At 45.6% G+C, this 20181-nt stretch overlaps 1 protein-coding gene across 1 annotated transcript in view; it reads right to left on the bottom strand.

Moving 5' to 3' along the window:
* Positions 1 to 3734: 3734 nt before the first annotated feature.
* The window catches only part of KIF22 (kinesin family member 22), a 638755-nt gene continuing 622308 nt past the window's right edge, over positions 3735 to 20181 (bottom strand). Inside the window, exon 14 of the mRNA XM_044086339.1 lies at positions 3735 to 4060. Within this exon, the coding sequence (XP_043942274.1) occupies positions 4031 to 4060 (30 nt within the window). The 3' untranslated portion in view covers positions 3735 to 4030. The remainder of the gene's footprint in view (positions 4061 to 20181) is intronic.

Here is a 20181-nt window from a genome sequence, read left to right on the forward strand (position 1 = left end):
CTTGTACTAATGGATAGGTCATTCTATGTGGAGAGTATGCTTGAAATGTTGAGTTCAACGTCCTACGAGAGGATTACATCTGATTCCATACAAAGGTGTTGTTTGAATGTATCTAATACGTTGGATGATTGTGAGAAAATGGGTGTTCTAACTAAAGAGTTGCGTGACTATTTTCGGATAAATGCACCATTATTACCCAGCATTAATGGCCTACCAAAGATACACAAAGACCCCCGCAAGCCACCTTTGAGACCTATTGTGGCTGGAGCGGGGTGGCTGACTGAGCCCATCTCCATTTATCTTGATTACAGATTGAAACTGGTACTGTCTGAGTACCCGCATGTCTTGAGAGACACTGGTCAATTTTTAAGAGATTTGCATGATTGCACTGTAACCAATATTGACATGGAGAATATAATGATGACCACACTGGATGTGGTATCGCTCTTCACCTGTATACCGAACATCGATGGGATACAGATGGTTAAGAGCCTGCTGATGGAGTGCTGGAGTGAGATTGAGATCGATCTGGTGTGCCTTTTGCTGGAGCTTGTGCTCGACAACAATTTGTTCACCTTCAATGATGGTATATATAGGCAGACCATTGGTGCTGCCATGGGGACCAGCTGTGCGAATTCCTATGCAAACATAGTTATGCTAAACTGGGAGAGGGACTACATTCTACCGAATAGGAATGTAATCTTCTATAGGAGATTTGTTGACGATTTGTTCATCCTGTGGAGAGGTGACATATCCTCATTGACTAAGTTTCATGAAACCCTTAACGACTCTTCCAGTTTTCTGAGATTTACTATCGAATACTCCAGCACCTCGATAGATTATTTGGACACAACCATCATCAAATCTGGTAATGGTTTCTCGACCAGGGTGCATAGGAAAGCTTGCTATGTACCCTCTTACCTCTCTACTGATAGCATGCATGATCCCAAAACCTTTTCGAACATAGTCAAGGGTCAAGCACTCAGACTATCACGTCTATGCTCCAATGATGTTGTTTTTGCACAGGAACTGGACAACCTGAAAGACAACTTCATCACCAGAGGTTATGCTCCATGGATTGTTGATAAACAGTGTAAATCAGCCAGTGACCAGAGACACGGTCGAGGAAAACCCCTTTTTTATGGGCGGACAGCCTGTGAAGAGGGACAAGTCTGAACATAAATCACTGGTACCTGTGATTATGCCACTTGGAACGAATACTAGCTATGTTCAACAGGTTATCAATGAGAATTGGGATTGTCTATTGGTAGACCCCCAAATCAGACGGATCGTGGGTAACTGCCCCCAATATGTCTTCAGGAACTGCACCAATCTGAAGCAGATGTTGTGCTTCCCCACCCTGTCTAACACCAGTCGCACTACCCCACATACATGGCAATTGGGTACGAAGGGCTGTGGTACATGTGCACAATGCGTTCACATTGATAATTCCAGATTTTTTAGGTGTCCCAATGACGGCAAGCTATGGGAGCTGCGTCATGCGGCTGACTGTAGCACTAGAAATGTTATATACGTCGCACATTGCAAGATCTGTTTCTCCTTCTACGTTGGGAAGACCAACAGGTCTTTGAGGGAACGGATACGGGACCATCACTATGCCTATGCAAGAGGTGACAGTTATAGTGCAATCTCGAAACATATGCTCGTACTAGGAGCACAACATGAGTTTCTCTTCCAAGTACTACAAGTGATATACCCCAAGTCCAGGGGGGGTGATATCACTAATTTTACGGAGGAGATGGAACTTAAATGGATCTTTAGATTGGGTGCACACAGATGCCTGGGTCTGAACGAATCTGTATCCATCAGACCAGTTCTTAAAGCCAGACCGATACAGTGACATCTATACTTTCTTTTGTTGACCTGATTGCATGCACCCACACCCAGTTTTTGACACACTTATGGTATTGTATGTAAGGACTATAGACCATCGGTCCAAATTACATTACATATTATTACTCTACCTTGTTTACCCTGTTTCCTACCTTTTTTGTGTACATTAATAAGTTATTTGCCATGTTGTTGATACAAACTACTATAATAGTTATCTGCCATAGTGGGGGAGAAATCTGGTGGAGCCACGCAGAATCATCATCCACATTATGACACCATTGAAGTAGGACTCCGAATGTAGAAGGATATGTTTAAATATAGACAACGACTTAATATATTATTTCATTATGCGATAAAATGTGTTGTTTTACACTAACTCAATCGATGTCCTAGGAATCATAGGATGACATCCTTATACAGGCAGTCACTAAATGGGCATTATGGATATTATGGGTCTAACTGGAGATATTGCTTAAATTTATTAACCCATCTTTATTATTTTTATTATTATTACTATTTTCATATATGTATACATTTTTATCCTTTATTTATTTGGAATGGGCTTTTTAAAAGATTTCGTATTTTTTAAACAAAAAACTTCGTATATATCAAAAGTTCGTATACATCAACATATATTTTTTATATATTTTTTCACATACTAATTTCTATACAGTGTTTGGTTTTGTATTAGAAAGTATTGATGCATAATTTGCACATGAATCTACTTGCTTTTAAATGCCTTCAGGAAATGACGTGTTTATAGGATGTGATGTGCTCCCATAAAAGGAACACTAAGTTTTTAAAATTATTAACGTCTGATGAAGCGACCCTGAGTCGTGAAAGCGCTTACGTTCTTTATTAAAGGATTTTTTGCAACCGAACTGTTCATTTATTCTATATTTGCCCTGGTGAGACCATTTTGGTTGTCTTTGATATCGCTGCTGGACTTGATGTACTTGGAGTTTTATCTATTGTCGTTTGGAGCTACATCTATCGTTATCTGTTGAGCAGTTTGTATCCGCTTGTGCTTTGGGAACTGATACCTATTATTTATTCTCTCTGTCTGGGCTTGGTCTTTGGAATATATATATATATATATATATATATATATATATATATATATATATAGCAAGGTTATGGGGAATATCAATTCCCGTGTCAGTACATAACATGAAAAGCCACATCAGACCCAATTTTGGGTGAAAATCCATGCTTAGAATATGCAGTGAAGAGCCAGTACAAGAGAGCTTGTAATCTTCTGATAAATAAAACAGACAATATCAAAAAAATCAACCAGATTAACTACTCCATGACAAACTGAATTACTCACCGAATGACTGTTTATGAGCTTAAACTTAAACAGTAACATGGCAAGCAAGCTTCCTGAAAGCCAGCAGGTAAATTCTATGCCTGAACAGATTAACTATGTCTGTAAAGAGATCTACCATTTGATGACCGGTGACAGAATGCGCTTACCAATCCCACCATCCTGAAGTAAGTAGTCCTGGGAAGTTTTAATATATACTGGGCTCTTCTATGAGACTGCAGTTGTCTCAACTCCACCCCTTATAGTTTTCTTTTTCCCCTCACTTGCACATTTGTGAAGTTGGTATATATAAACAAGGTGCGAGGGGCTTGCCCCCTGCAAAAATTTATGTTAAAAGTTCACCCACAGTTTCAGCAGCTGCAATACCTACATTTGTTCACTTTACTTTTTGTGGACTGTCACCCTCTTGTTGATCCATCGATAGTTTGTACCCAGAAGCAAATCAGTGTGTCAGGGGCAGTATGACCAAATTAATCTTAAATGTAGGCAGATTCCTCAGTTAGCAGGAATTACCAAACACTGTTAGATCATGAAAAGAAACTGTAAAAAAAAAGGCATTTCAGTTTCGTTTTAATTCCTTTTAAAATCCTTAAGCATCACAGCCTTGAGTGGTCACTCACCTGTACATAAGCATACTATGGATATTTTGAAATTTCATTTGTTATGTAGACAGGTCGATTTATTCAAAAGTTTTATTTTTGAATAAAATCTAAAAACTGGTCTATATACAGAGGTTCTGCTGCAGACATTATGTATAAAAACACTGTTAAATGAATAAAATACGTAAATATTTATAAAAACAACATTTGAATAAAAAATATGTACAGAGTTGAAATGATCGTGTGTAACTCATCGTCCAATGCTTCCAAGAATATTTGCCTAAAAAGAAAAGAAAACAAGCTTAATACATTTTGGCATGTAACCTTTTGCTTCCCTGTAGTATTAACATTTACATTCAATTCTGAAGCCAATCAAGTTGCAAAATAATTTACTGAGAGGTATAGAAAAAACTCCCCTCAAAAGATCTTTGAGACAGAATACTACAAACTGCTGGAAATCAAACAGGATACAGTCTCCTCAGGTCTAAAACTCCATGGGCACACCTACTACATATATTTTAAAACAACTAGCCTTACCATAAGAGGAACTGAGGTTCTGCGTGCGTGTGAGACGGAGAGGGGAGGGAGACAAGAGGGCAGAGGGCAGAGGGCAGAGGGCAGAGGGCAGAGGGCAGAGGGCAGAGGGCAGAGGGCAGAGGGCAGAGGGCAGAGGGCAGAGGGGGAGACAGAGGGGGAGACAGAGGGGGAGACAGAGGGGGAGACAGAGGGGGAGACAGAGGGGGAGACAGAGGGGGAGACAGAGGGGGAGACAGAGGGGGAGACAGAGGGGGGAGACAGAGGGGGAGACAGAGGGGGAGACAGAGGGGGCAGTCTTGAAAACCCTTTCCCCTAAACAGATCTTTGGTGATTGAGAGGAATGGGGTGCAAGAGCAAGCCAACTATTACACGGTACCTATTTTTAGAATACAGACAACGCTCTATTAAAAACGCCAGGAGCATTACTGGTGAGTGAAGCCAAGACACTCTAGCTTGAGATGGAATGCAGATATTACGGGAAGGATTAAAGGCAGTCAAATACACAAATGAATCTTCAGAGTAGCATGCATAGCTGTAGGGGGGTGCCCAGGCTCACTGCAAAAACAGCATTGGGAGCCTGGCAAGTTCTGTGCTGCAAACAGTATACTGCTTGGGTGGGAGGTTGTCCCTGCACCTTCCGTAGGTAGCAACTGTGGAATGGGAGAGTAAGTTACATATTGCAATATGAAGCTGAATCAGCATTCTCCAGTTCCTCATTCCAGGACAGGAATTAAGTTGAGCCTGGTGGGAGGCAAGGTGAATCCAGAACATCTAGTAAACATGGACAGGAAATTATCCAATTAGCAGCTGTATGCACTGGAAAAAAAAAGTTATGTACTCACCATAAAATTCCATCAGAGTTGTTGATTTTCATTTGTCTTCAACCTGTGGGAAGTCTGTTTCTGCAAGAATCAGTCTCTGCTGCATTTTCTAGCATCATATCTGAGCTCCAAGCTCCTCACCTACCCATAATGTTCAGTCTCCCTCCTCAGATAAGAGATTGCTGCTGACCAAAACACCTTGACCTAACCAAGTGTTTAACACCTAGGTATTAGTACCTTGAAACCACCATAGGAAAGACAAATGCTTGCCAAAGTAAGGGCCAGGTCTTATCCACCCAATGCACCACACAGTCTGCAAAAAGGCAGGGGGAAGGAGGGATGGGTGAAAATAAATGAAAAGCAACAATTCAGATGGAACATTATGGCAAGTACATAATTTCTCTATCTGAAGCTGTGGTTTTCATTTGCTCTTCAGCCTACGAGACAGTCCCCAGCTACCACAAGACCCTGGGAGATCCTCATGGAAGGATATTCCAAAGCACAGTGGAGCCAAAGGATGCCCTGCCTCTGGACAGGAGATCCAACTTAGTGAGCAATAAACGTGTGCGAGGATGTCCAAGTCGCCGCAAAACAAATGTTATTCAATGAAACCCTAGACCAAAACGCCACTGAAGTAGCCATAGACCTAGTGGAATGCGCCCTAATTTGACCTGGTAGAGATAAACCTTTGGCTGTATACGCCCAAACTATGCACAGAGATCCAACGAGCAACAGTCACCTTTCACACAGGTTTCCCTAACAAAGGCTTAGAAAAGGAAACAAAGTTGATTCGACTTGTGAAAGGACTTTGTTCTATGCAAATAAAAACGCAACTGCATATGAATGTCAATCAAGTGCAATTTATACGCCTTTATTCTGGAAATTAAGAAAGAAAACAGGAAGATTGATAACCTGATTGGATTCCGAAGCCATTTTTGGGAGAAAGGAAGGGTTCGCACACAAGTACACCCCATCCTTATGGAACACCATATAAGGAGGCTTAACAGACAAGGCCGGAATCTCTGTAGCTACCAGAAAAGCAGTCTTCCAAAACAGAAACTGCAAGTCCACTGTAGGTGCAAGTTCAAAAGGGGAAGAAGCCTAAAGCTTTTAGAACTAGAGTAAGATCCCAAGGTGGCATATGGTCCTTGATTGGAGAATGAGGTAAAAGGTATTTCACAAAGGCTTTACATAGCTTGGAAGAAGCTAGGGAAGCTGAATCATCTCCTATATGAAAGTTGGAAATAGCTGCCAGCTGAACCTTAACCGTAGAGATGCTGGCACCTTGATGAAAAATATCCTACAAAACCTCCAGAATAGCAGGACCTAGAGCAGTGAAAGGATCCAAACCATGTTGAGATGCCCATATCAAAAAACGTTTCCACTTACTGGAGTAAACTCTTAGACAATTTGTGAGCCACTACCAAAATCTTCTTAAACAGAGAAGACAGCCCAGGAGTCCTAGCTATCACTGGAACTGGAGCAGCCAAGCAGTTAGCTTCATATGACTCCAACCATAGTCAATAAATTTCATACAACCAAAGATCCAACTGTAATTGCCTCCAGGAACAGAAACAAGAATGCAAAAAAAAAAGCAATCCAATATTTTATTAAACAATATTCTAGCGCCTCGGTGTAATCACCTCTACAGAATCTCAGTTAGCTTCAGACTGACTAGATCTGGGTGTGGGATCCCTGAGGTATGAGATCAGATCCAGAACAGGATCTAATGTCCAAGGAGGACACGCTACATGAAACAGAGAACCTTACTTGGTAAGCCCAAAAGGGGGCAATGAGGATCACCAAGCTTCCCAGCAGTCTAGCTTTCTGAATGAACTTGGTGATTAGGAGAAGTGGAGGATAAGCATACAGAAGACCGAAGGGCCAAGCATGAACCAGAGTGTCAGTAGGGAGCTCCTCCCAAAGGGGGGTGGGGGTTCAAAGCAAAATACTCGCTGCACTTCGCATTGGAAGGAGAGGTGAAGACATCACAGCAAGGCTGATCCCACTTTAGGAAGACCCGTTCTGCTACTGAAAAATTCAGACACCACTCGTAAGGAATCAGAATAGATCTGCTAAGCCTGTCCTCCAGAATGTTGGACCTCCCCAGAATGTGCGTTGCCACCAGAAAATGGTCAGAGATCACACACACCCACAATCTCATGGCTTTGCGACAAAGATAAGACCTGCCCCCCCCCCCCATTTGTTGATTTACCGGACTGCAGGCACATCTGTATAGACAGCAATCGTCTCTTGGGGAAGATGGGCATGAAGAGCTTGCAATGCCAGTAGCATTCCCCTCATCTCCAGGACGTTGATGTGCAGTTTGGTCTCCAGGGAAGACCACGTGCCTTGGACTGTCCTTCCCATGCAATGCCCCCCCCCCCCACCAGAGTAGGGAGGCATCTGTGGTAGAGACTGGAAGGATAAAGGGACGACCCAGAAGATCTGGAGAATGAAGCCACCAGAGAAGCGAATCCCTGCAGGCTCGACACACACAAACTAGATGGATAAATGTAGACCTAATAAGGACCACTACACTGCTAGGGTCCATTGAAGAACCCTCATATGCAGACGAGCCATGGGGATGAAGGTAATTGTGGCCATCATGGACCCCAACGCTCAAACTAATTCCACAAGGGGATATTGGATTTGAATATAAAACACTGTCTGAGGAACTAAAGTCTGTCCCAGGTCAGAAAAACCTTGCTCTGAATGGTATCCAACAGAGCTTAAATAAAATCTAGAGTCTGAACCAGATCAAGTAGAGACTTGAAATTTATGGTCATGTCCGACTTATGGGCAGTTTGGAGAAGGAGGTCCCTGGCTAGGTACAGCCGATGCCTGGTGGGGGCAGAGAGGAGCCAATTGTCCAGGTAGGGGAAGACCTGGAATCACTGCAGTCGCAGGTGAGGCGCCACCACTTTGGTAAACACCTGGGGGGCAGTGGTGAGACCAAAAGGGTAGCATTCTGAACTGGTAATGATTGGTCTCCAGCTAGAAGTGGAGGAACCTTCAAATGCACCTGTCCATTTTTGTGATGGTACGCATCCTAGGAGGTCCACTGAGCACACCCAGTCATTCTACTGCAGACAGGGCAGAATGAATTGGAGAGTGACCATCTGGAATTTTGTTTAGCCAACTGACAAGTTTAGGGTTGAAAGATCCAAAATGGCTCTGGTGTCCCGTCCCCTCATCTTTAGCACTAAAAAGAACCTGGAATAGATGCCTAATCCAGACCGGTCTGGGGGGATGGGCTGGATGACTTTTTTCGAGCAGCTTGGAAATTTCCAGTGCTCCTGCCTCCCTTTGCGCCGGAATGTCCAGGTGGTGCGTCAGCAGGATTGATCTTTGAATGAAGGGGATTGATTATCCCCTGGATATGATTTGCAACACCAAACGATAGTGTGCAACAGACTCCCAAGGCTGTTGGGTGTAGCGAGAGACATTACCCAATTGCCTCCAGATATGAGCACTCAGGCAACCCTTCAGGGCTGCTGTGCGGGTCTTTCTGGGAAAGAATCTCAAGAACCCAGGTTTCTCTGATCCCCCTCTGTCACAAGGATAGTGTCAGTCATAACCCCCCCCCCCCTGCCTCTGGGGGAAGGCAGAATCCTGAGCATCATGGGAATAGCCTTGAGACTTCAGGAACCACATCATCTTCACCCCTCGCTGATTCTGGGGAAAAAGGATGGTTTAAGGGTTGAGGCGCAGATCCAGATGGCAGACAGGGTCTTCCAGTCTCTTGCTCTGGACCAACGTCTCTCTATGGTCTTTGAGACAAGTGGAACGACCCTACAGAGCATTAGTGAAGGACACCTTGAAGAGCTCAGAGAATGCACAAAGCCTGAGCCAGGCGTGACGCCTGTATCGGCTGCTCTAGCAGTGCCTTCAGTAGCATGGGTCAGGAGACACAGAGGTGTTGGATACTGAAGCGAGGCTGGGCATATGGGAAGAGAACACTTTCCGCTCCTCCACCACGGACCCTGGGGCAGACTCAGCGACCTGCTTGACCAGGTCCCTCTGATGTCTGATCACATGTGCAATATAGTTCAACGCACGTACTGCACACGTGGCTGAAGCGTAGATCCAGTTTCCAAAACTGTCCAGGGCCCTGGACTCTTGGTCCAGTGGATGGACCATAGAGCTGTTTTGAGTGAGCTCTCTGCGGCAGACGCGACCACTATGGCATTAACCAGGGACACCTTAGACCAGTGCTGCTTGTCAGACTGCACTTAAAAAATTCTGTCGGGGTGCATTGGAATAGGCTCCATCGTGTCGGGCTCCTTCCATGCCAGATATGCAACTAAATCCACAACTGGATCCGTGGGCGGGAACACCCAGGAAGTAGAGGATCCTGTGCCAAACACCTCCAGAAACAGACTCACCCAGGTTGAGTTTTTGGACATACCACCCCCCCACTCTGTCGGAGTTCCATGATGTCTCCAAAGGAAACAGTCAGAGGTGACAGAGAGCAACCCCCCCCCCATTGCTCCAAATTGGCGTTTTCTGTGAGGGACTCAGGCGGGGAGCCCAACTGCCTCCTTTTACATGGACGTTTCCCAGGAGCCATCTCGGGGGGGGGGGGGGCAGGGTCTCTCCGGGGAAGACTCAAACTTCTGGCTGTTCTCATGGGGGAACCCTGGGGTGGAGAGAGAACAGGCTGTCCTTAAGGGGGCAAGATGTCAGAATCCAGACCAGAAAAAAAAAAGGAGCCAGGACAGACTCGGAGGATGAGAGCATCAAGTGTCTCGACTGAGCCAAGAGGACCCTTCACCACGTTGAAAGCAGAATGGATCCCAGAAGCTGTGGCAGAGTTTGGGTCCATAACTCTCTGTACAGATAGAAGAGCCAAAGCAGAGCCTACTGGCACTGAGTGGCAAGGCAGACTCTGAAAGCCCTGCAGCAGCCACCACCCCCTCGGATCCGGTGCAGAGGCTATGGCTCCAAGAACCAGATGGCACTGAGCTAGTCAGAGCCAAACCGCTCAAGGCAAGGGTCAGCGTTGAAGTACCATCGGCGCAGACCCTTTGAAGGAGAGAGAGACCTGTGACCCAAGAACTCAGAAACCAGCGGTCTGATCGGGGAAGGAGTAATGGGGATAAAGGCGGATTGCATGCACCCGGCCCAGGAGGGGGAGGGGGCAAGCAGAACTCCCATCTGGATCCGGAAAAATTTCCACATCATGCTGTCCACCTCGGCTTTGGAAAGGTGGCCACAAACTGGCCTAGAGTGACGCCAGGGAGAGGCCCATAAACTGGGATTGGCCCAGAGAAGCCTACGGCTCTGGGGGAAAGCATGGCGAATGGAGCAGAGGGATTCTGGGCTGGCAGCCGGGCAAGACTTAACTGGAGGCTCTGCCTAGGAAGTGCAGTCGTGGGACCACTTCCTGGACCTGTCCCAGTGCTAGTGTTTCTCCTCATTCCCAGATCTGGCAGCGGGAGGTGAGTACCAGAGACCGAAGCAAAGGAAACTGGAGTCACAGTAGAAATTGAAATGGGGGCCGCTGAAGAAGGTGGAGGGAGGAGGCCCCCGAGGATCAACTTGTTCCTCATGTTGATCAATGCGCAGGGGTTGAATTCTGCTCAGATCGTACAGGATGTGTCCAAGTCGGAAATCCCTAGGCAAAACACGTACAGTGTGGCTATCAGAAGGGGGAAGCTTCTGCCCACACCCTGTGCATTTCTGGAAACCTAGCTTGGAGGTTTCAAGCCATGGTAATGGAAAAACAATCAACTAAGCACTACCACAGATAGAAAGGAAAGGGAAAGAGGGCTTTATATATATGCAAACGTAGGGGTGGACACTAGAAAGTACAGTTTTGTTCCTACCATAAATGTAGAGGTTAGTGTAAACACTGCTGCAGTCATTGCACTTGGGTTATCCTGCCGTCAGGCAGTTCCCCAGTTGGCCAGAGTTCCAAAGTCTTGGTCCGGCATCTGTTGCTGTCTCCTCCTCCCAGTCAGTGAGACAGGGGGTATACAAGATGCAGCAGACGCCATTTTCTTCAGTTTTTCTTGCCCCAGATGTCAGGTGCCCCCAAATAGGTAGGCAATTCAAATTGCTAGTAAAATATACAAAAGAAAAGCAAACAACCATTTTTAGCTACCAGCAAATACCCCATAGGTAATAAAGGGTAGATGACCTAGGTAAGTACCAGAAAGTAAGAGGGGACAGGCGGGAGGGTAACCTGGACTGCAGCAGTGTTTGCACTCTAACATCTACATTTATGGTAGGTACAAAACTGTACTATGTTCATCGTGTTACACTGCTGCAGTCATTACACTTGGGTGGAATCCCAAAGCTGAGGTAGGGAGGCTGCATCTATAAGGCATTAGGGGTGGCTATAAGGCCCTGCAGTACAGCAGTGGCGAAGCCAGCTCTGGATTTGGAGTATAAAGGCAAACTGTAATGTTTGGTGAAGGTATGCACAGAACTCCATGTTGCTGCTTCCAAAATATCCTTGGTAGGTACTCCTCTGAGGTAGGCAGTTGAAGTGGCTGTTGCCCTGGTGGAGTGAGATCTAATGCTGCTAGGTACAGGTTTTCCATGGTGGGTATAGCAGAAACGTATACAGTGTCCTATCCATTTTGAAATGGTCTGCTTTGAAATGGCTTTTCCCTGTGCTCCTGCAGCATATGCTACCAATATATGCTCAGATTTTCTGAAAGCTTTGGTTTTGTCCAAGTAGAAGCGCAACGGTCCCTGAATGTCCAAAGAATGTAGTAGTCTCTCCCCTTTGTTTTGTGGTTTTGGATAAAAAGTTGGCAAGTGAATAGTTTGGTTTACAGCCACACGATACCACCTTTGGCATAAACGTAGGGTTAGTTCTTAAAGACACCCTGTCCTGGTGGAAGATGAGGAAAGGTTCCACTGCCATTAGTGCCTGTAATTCTGAAACTCTTCATGCTGATGTTGCCAGTAGCAAAGCAGTTTTCCAAGAGATGTATTTTAATTCTGCTGTGTTAGCTGGCTCAAAAGGAGGTATTTCCAAAACAAAGTTGAAGTCCCAAGTTGGTGTAGGTGCTCTACGGGGCGGTCTTATGTTTTTAGCCCCTCTGAGGTACTGTTTGAGCAAAGGATTAGAATAAATTGGTGGATCTGTGTTGTAATGAGCAGAAATAGCTGAGGCGTGGATCTTGATGGATGAAAAGGAAAGGCCCTTGTCCAGCATCAGTTAAATATTGAAGTATCTGAGGAATGTTTGGGACAAGAGGGTCAAGGCTGTGCGCTTGGTTCCAGGCACAGAATCTCTTACATTTATCCGAGTACGCTTTCCTGGTGCTAGGTCCTCTGGCCTCCAGAATTACATCCATAACAGCTTTGGAGAGAGGCATTGCTTGCTTGACTAAGGAATTTTCCATGCAGCTAGATTTAAGGTCTTTAGCTAACTGTGAAGTATCGGATTGTTGTACTGTGTTAGCAACTGTGGGATTTGAGGCAAAATCCAGGGTGGTTCTTGTGCTATGTTCTTTAAGATTGGGTACCAGTGCTGGCATGGCCAGTCTCGTGCAATCAGGATCATGTTTTGCTCTTCCTGCCTGGCTTTTATGAGTACCTTTGGAAAGAGAGGTAAAGGAGGGAAAGCGTATACTTGTAGTTTTTTCCAGCTGAATGAGGGCATCTACTTCCCATGCTTGTGGATGGTAGCTCCTTGTGCAGAATTTCTGTAATTGTCAGTTCATTGGGGAGGCAAACAGATCTATGTCCGGGCTCCACCATTTTTGTGTTATCATCCTGAATATTTGTGGGTTCAATGCCCATTCGTGGGGGTCCATGATGTTTCTGCTTAGGTCATCTGCCAGTGTGTTTTTTTTCTCCTGGCAGGAATTGTGCTTGTAGATGAAAGTACAGTTTTGTACCTACCACAAATGTAGATGTTAGAGTGCTAATACAGCTGCAGTCATAACAGATGGGTTCTCCTGCCGTCAGGTGGGTCCTCGGTCGGCCGAATTCCAAAGTCTAGGTCCGGCGTCAGTTGTCGTTGCTTCTTCCCTGAAGTCAGTGCTCCAGGGGTATAAAAGAACCAGCAGATGCCATTTTCTTCAGTTTTTCTTGCCCCAGATGTCAGGTGCCCCCAGAAGGAAGGCAATACATAAATTTGTGTAATAAAGCAATGCAATATGATCAAAATACAGTAGTTGCAAGCAAATACACCATAAAAGAATACCCCAATCAGGTTGTATGAGGAGGTGTTAGCCAATAGGCCTATCCCAAGAGGGGAAGGAGGGAGGGAAACCTGGACTGCAACTGTATTAGCACTCTAACATCTACATTTATGGTAGGTACAAAACTGTACAATGTTCATCGTGCATACAGCTGCAGTCATAACAGATGGGTAGAATCCCAAAGCTAAGAAAGGGGTGGTAGGCACTAGGTGGAACTAGGAGGAGCCAGAATGCCCTGCAAGACTGCAGTGGCAAAGCCTGCTCTAGTTTTGGAGTATAATGGTAGGTGGTAGTGCTTGGAGAAGGTATGCACAGAACTCCAAGTGACTGCTTTCAAAATATCTTTGGTAGGAACTCCTCTGACGAAAGCTGCAGAGGTAGCTGTGGCCCTTGTGGAGTGGGATCTGATGCCTGCAGGTACAGTTTTACCATGAAAAGAGTAACAAAAGCGTATGCAGTGGGCTATCCATTTTGAGATTGTCTGTTTGGAAATTGGCTTCCCTTGAACTCCTATAGCATAAGACACAAAGAGCTGTTCTGATTTTCTGAAAGGCTTTGTTCTGTCCAAATAAAAACGCAGCTGTCTGTGGATGTCCAAGGAATGTAGTAGTCTCTCCCCCTTTGTTTTGAGGATTAGGGTAAAAGGTAGGTAAGTGTATAGCCTGATTCAAAGCTACCCTGGATACCACCTTTGGCATAAAGGACGGGTTGGTTCGTAAGGAAACTCTGTCCTGATGGAAGATAAAAGGCTGCACAGCCATGAGAGCTTGTAGTTCCGATACCCTACGAGCCGAGGTGATAGCCAGAAGGAAAGCTGTTTTCCAGGACAAATATTGCAAATCTGTTGAGGCAGCTGGCTCAAAAGGAGGCAAGGTCAGCTTTTCTAGAATGAAATAGAGATCCCAAGCAGGTATTGGTTGTTTCCTTGGGGGTTTTATATTCTTTGCCCCTCTGAGGAACTGTCTCCCTCTGAGGAACAGTCTTAAGAGGGGGTGAGAGAATAAAGGCGGATCAGTGTTGTATTCTGCAGAAATGGCTGAGGCATGGATTTTGATGGAGGAGAATGAAAGTCCACTGCTTAGCAGCTCAGCTAGATACTGTATTTGAGGTAAATTCAGCTTTCCAGGATTCTGGCCCTTTTTCTCATTCCAGGCACAAAACAGTTTCCATTTTGCGGAGTAAGCTTTTCTAGTAGACGTCCTTCTGGCCTCCAAAATGACATCCTGCACCTCCTTGGAGAGTAGGGTCTGTTGTGATGTTAAGGAATCTTCCATGCGGCCAGATTGAGTGTTTTCAGCTGACTGAAGAGTTTTGAAGTTGTGCTGAGTCAGAAGAAGCATTAGAGGTAGGGTCCATGGAGGGGAATGCGTCAGGCTCCTCAGGAGTGGGTACCAGTGCCGTCTTGGCCAGTCTGGAGCAATGAGAATCATCTTTGGTCTGTCTGCTCTGGTTTTTAATAGAACTTTGGGCAGCAGAGGTAGAGGTGGAAAGGCATAAACTGTCATGTCCAAGTGAAAGAGCGTCCACTATCCAGGCTTGTGGATGGAAAGTCCTTGAGCAGAATTTTGTCAATTGGTGATTTTTGTGGGAGGCAAAGAGATCTATGTCTGGCCTTCCCCATGCTTAAATTATTTCTGTAAAAACTTCAGGATGCAACTTCCATTCGTGTGGATCTGTCATATTTCTGCTTAGGCGGTCTGCCAGCGTGTTTTCCTTGCCTGGCAAGTACTGTGCTTGAAGTTTGATTTGTAATTCCAGGGCCATGTTCCAAAGTGACATGGCCAGCCTGCATAGGGAGTATGAATGGGTTCCTCCCGGTTTGTGTATGTACCACATTACTGTGGTGTTCTGTCCTTATCAATAGTTGACCTGGATGCAGAAGGTCTTTGAAAGCTATAATAGCATTTATTACTGCTAGCATTTCCTTTTGATTGATGTGAAGGTGCTTTTCTTTTTGGGACCATTTGCCCTGAATGCACCGATCTGTCATGTGCACCCCCCAGGCATAGTCCGAGGCGTCTGTTGTGATGACTTGATTTGCTTGAGGCTTGCAGAGTGGGAGACCTGTGTTTGGCATGCTTGAGCCCACCACATAAATTCCTTTTGAAGACATGGAATTAGTGGTATTATTGTTTCCAAACTGTGGCTGTGTTGAGACCATAGGTTTTTCAGGTACCATTGAAGTTTCCTCATATGCAGCTTTGCACATGGGATTAGTAGGATGCAAGATGCCATGAATCCCAGAGCCTGCAGGATTTTCCTTGCAGTCAGCCTGGTGAAATTTGCTAGTTTTCTGAAGTATTGAGTTAGTTGCCCCTGCTTCTCTGGCGTGAGGTAGGCCATCTGGGTGTTTGTGTCCAAGTTGGCACCCAGGAAAATTATTTTCTGAGAGGGTATTGGCCTCTATTTCTTTTTGTTGACTGTGTATCCCAGAGAATTCAACAACATTATTACAAAAGCCAGATGTTTCAGAAGTATGTGCTTGCTGTCCGCTTGGATCAGGCAGTCGTCCAAATATGGGTATATTTGTATCCCTTGAAGTCTGCAGTAGGCAATTACTGATGCCAGGCATTTCGTGAATACTCTGGGCGCAGTAGATAAGCCAAAGGGCAATGCAGAGAATTGATAATGGGTTGAACCTGCAAGAAATCAGAGGTATCTTCTGCAATTTTGTCTGATTGGGACATGCAGGTATGCCTCCTTGAGGTTCAATGTTACCAGCCAAGACTCCTTGCCAGCATGGGAAGAAGCTGCTGTAATGTGAGCATCTTGAATTTTGGTACGAGTAAAAATGTGTTTAGGATGGATAGGTCCAAAAATAGGTCTCCAATCTTTTCCCTTCCTTGGTACCAGGAATAGTCTGGAATAAAAACCTTGACCTTGTTCGTGAGTCCAGGCCTTCATTCCCTTGGGGCCTTGAGAAATGGTTTCAGGGTCAGCATTAATTGGTGGGAGTTAAGAACTCTGTAGTACCTATCAGGCTTGACTGGGGCAGGAGGCAGGGAATCCGGATTAAGGCAAGCCTCCGAATAAACATCATCAAGTATGTCCAAGACAGGAGGTATAGCAAGAGGCCTGTGCTGAGGTAGCAAGAGAAATTCCCTGAGCCTTTTCTTGGAATCTGAATAATCTTGGCCTTCCCAGTGGAAGTGTTCCCTTAAATTATGCAAAGTTTCCCCAAATGAGTAATCCTCTGGGGGGGGGGGGGGACAGAAGGGATGGATTCCTCCGCATCAGAGTCTTCAAAAGGGGAGTAAGAATGTTTCTGATCACCAGAGTGCTCTGAAATAATGGAGCCCTGATCAGAGGAGGGGGAATCTTCCTCCACTCTGGGCCTTTTGTCCGGTGGGGGCTGAGAACCTCTGATAAGAGTAATCAAGTCCTCAGCCATTTTAAGCATCTGTTTCTTAGGCATGGGGCCTGGAGATGGGCCCTGTGTAGCTGGTCTCAGAGTGCATGGTTGCTTTAGACTTTGTGAAAGCCTTGATGGAGAAAGAAGAGGAAGGTCTGAAGACACCTTGAGTGGAGGTGGATCTGTCCACATTCTGAGTTTCAACGCCAAGAGTGGCTTCGGTATCTGTAGTCGGGGTGTGGGCCGTGGACCCTGCGACCTTGGGCACAGGAGACACCGTCAAAGAAGCGTGGTTGGTAGTCAGGAGCTGCATAGGCGCCTCACTGAGAACCGGACCACGTGTAGTTGGCTTTGGCGTGGTGTCGGTAGAGGCCGCGGACCTCATGTGCCGGTCCTTGTCTTTGCGTTTTTTAGACAAAACCGGAGTCGGAGTATCCGACGACATAGTATAATTAAATGCTTTCCCAAAATAATGCTGGGCGAACTCCGCCCGAAGCTTAATAGTGCGTTGTTGAATGTAGCTCAAAAGCGACAGACCGAGATGTCGTGGTCTGGGCCTAAACAAGGTATACACAGGGAATGGAAATCCTTATGCGGTATTTGCTTCCCACAAGAAATACAATTAACTGTCTGAAATCGGTCTGAGGCAAGAAAAGTTTCCCCAACGGGGTACTTAGCTTTTTAGAAGACTTCCAAATTTTTGTAATCTCAGGAGCTGGCCGACTGGCACTTGTGAACTGCTTCTGCTTCGGGCACCGCGCGGCAAGAAAGACTGAAGAAAATGGCGTCGGCTGGTTCCTTTATACCCCTGACGCACTGACGTCAGGGAAGAAGCGACGACAACCGACGCCGGACCTAGACTTTGGAATTCGGCCGACCGAGGACCCGCCTGACGGCAGGAGAACCCATCTGTTATGAGTGCAGCTGTATGCACGATGAACATCAGCAGAAACATGCACTCTTGTAGAGGAGTAAGACAGTTGTCCTCTAAAGAGATCAGACATGCGAGAATAGGTGGCACCTCTATCAGTGGATCCTTGTTCTTTAAATGGAAAGTCATTTTGCCAGGGAATGTTTCCCTCGTTAGACTTCATGGCCTCGTTTAGAGAGCTCAACATGGCCACAGGAAAATTGTCTGATAGGAACTATAAGATCCTGCATGCCATCACCCTGCGACACTTCAGGTCTAGGTGCATCAAGGTGCCAGTCATTTAGGTGAGCGAGTATCTTCTATATCAGCAAGGGAGATACAATGGTCATCAGCATCACCTAGGAATAGTGCTGCCTAGGCCAAAATAGAGCTGTAAGGATCATACTGGGCATCTCCTAGCACAACTTTTGTGTCAAAGGCCACACTGCCAGGAAGCTACACAGTAAGCTGCCCAACTTCAGAAAAACCTCATTGGTCAGCTGCCAGAAGATCCTCCTTTCCAGCCTCCACTCATTATTCCCTGTCAGTAACTCTGTTCAAACACTTGCAATACGAGGGAGGATAGCTACACTATCCTGAGCGCCAGACTGAACAGAGTCAGTAATTTGCAAGCTAACACAATGTGTAAAGTGGATACAGTCCTGTACTGCCCTATTTAGGTACCACATTAACATGGGGCTGCATTTAGCAGGACACCTGGTTTCCACACAATTAAGGACTAACAGAACTGTCGGGTTGATGCAGGGATCCCTTTGTGAGATCAAGGTCTCTTAACTGAAGAGTCAATGTGGGTACCTCGTGCAAATTTCTAAGCTTCTGCCATCATAAATTCAGTAGGAAGAACATTCACCCTTCATTCCACCACACTGAATTTCAACTACCCTGCCATTAACTGGTAAAACTACTTGTGTACCAACTCCTTTGCCCAACGGTTCTTGGAATTCATAAATTCCAATGCCCTGGATCAACTAATCCCTAGTCCCATCACTGGTTCCAATATCCTAAACCTGGTCATTACCAACATGGGAAACTGATGCTCTATACCTATGGTCACCCCCTTGTTGGTCAGGTCTGACCATAAGCTAATCACCCTTGACATCCACCCCCCCCCCCCAGTAAGGAAACATCTGTAAAAAGTCTCCAAAGCCAACTTCATGCTACTCAAGTCAGAAGTGACAAACTGACACCCATGCAGACGGGAACTGAAAGCCTGATTGCTGAATCCTACACTAAGGCACTGTATGAGTACACCCACTCATGCATGAATCGTGCCAACCCCAATCGAACCAAGATGCTCTCCTCCAAAAAAGGAAGACAATCTGGTGGCCCCTTGCCATAAACAAACTTTACAACAAAAGGAAGAAACTGTTGCAGAAGAGAGGAAAATCCCAAGATGCAAAAAAAATACAGTTGTGTACACTTGAGTGTATTCACTGTTGCAGTCATCACATTTGGGTTATCTACTTGCGGTAGCCCTCAGTCGGCCTGATCAAAGTCTTGGGCCCTGCGTTGGTTGCTGTCTCATCTTCCGTGACGTCAGGTAGTCAGGGGTATAAAACATGCAGCTGATGCCATTACATCAGTTTTTCTTGCCCTAGATGTCAGGTGCCTCCTAATGGGAAGTATACATCTACACACACAAGGTTATACCTCCAACAAAAAAGCAAACACCAAAAAGCTTTTAAGCATAGTAAACGATAATAGACGTATAGCCAAAAGAAGTCAGGGGGCTGGAGGGAGGGTAAAGTACAGTTGTGTACACTTACCATAAATGTAGATGTTAGAGCGTGTATTCACTGTTGCAGTCGCTACATTTGGGTAATCCTGCTGGCAGGTTGCCCTCAGTCAGCCAGAATTCCAAAGTCTTGGGTCCTTTGTCGGCCGTCGTCGCCCCTTCCATGACATCAGGTAGTCAGGGGGTAAAAGAGAAGCAGCAGACGCCATTTTCTTTAGTTTTTCTTGCACCAGATGTCAGGTGCCCCCTAAAAGGGTAGCCATAATTTATATGTATATATAAAATTACATGCAGCAATATAAACGTTACCTTCATCCACAAGGAAATACACCACATAGGTTCCATCAGAAGAAAAGGGGGGGTGGCGGGTGGGTAACCTGGACTGCAACAGTGAATGCACTAACATGTACATTTAAGTGTACACAACTGTACTATGTTCTTAGTGTTTCACTGTTGGTCATTACATTTGGGTAGATTCCCAAAGCTATGGTTGGGAGGCTGGAGCTAAACAGCGTTAGGAGTGGCTATGAGACCCTGTAGTACTGCAGTGGCAATGCCTGCCCTGGATTTAGAGTGGCAGATGATGGTGCTTTGTGAAGGTGTGCACTGAACTCTAAGTAGCAGCCTCTAAAATGTCCTTGGTTGGTACTCCCCTGAGAAAGGCTGCTGAAGTGGCTGCAGCTCTGGTAGAATGTGGCCTAATGCCCTTAGGCACTGGCTTGCCATGGTATAAGTAGCAGAAACGAATGCAGTGACCTATCCATTTTGAAATAGTCTGCTTTGAAATGGCCTTTCCTTGTGATCCTGCAGCATATAGCACTAGTAATTGCTCTGTCTTTCTGAAAACTTTGGTTCTG

This window comes from Protopterus annectens, chromosome 10.part0, assembly GCF_019279795.1.
Source record: "Protopterus annectens isolate FY-2018-M chromosome 10.part0, PAN1.0, whole genome shotgun sequence".
NCBI classification, from domain to species: Eukaryota; Metazoa; Chordata; order Ceratodontiformes; family Protopteridae; genus Protopterus; species Protopterus annectens.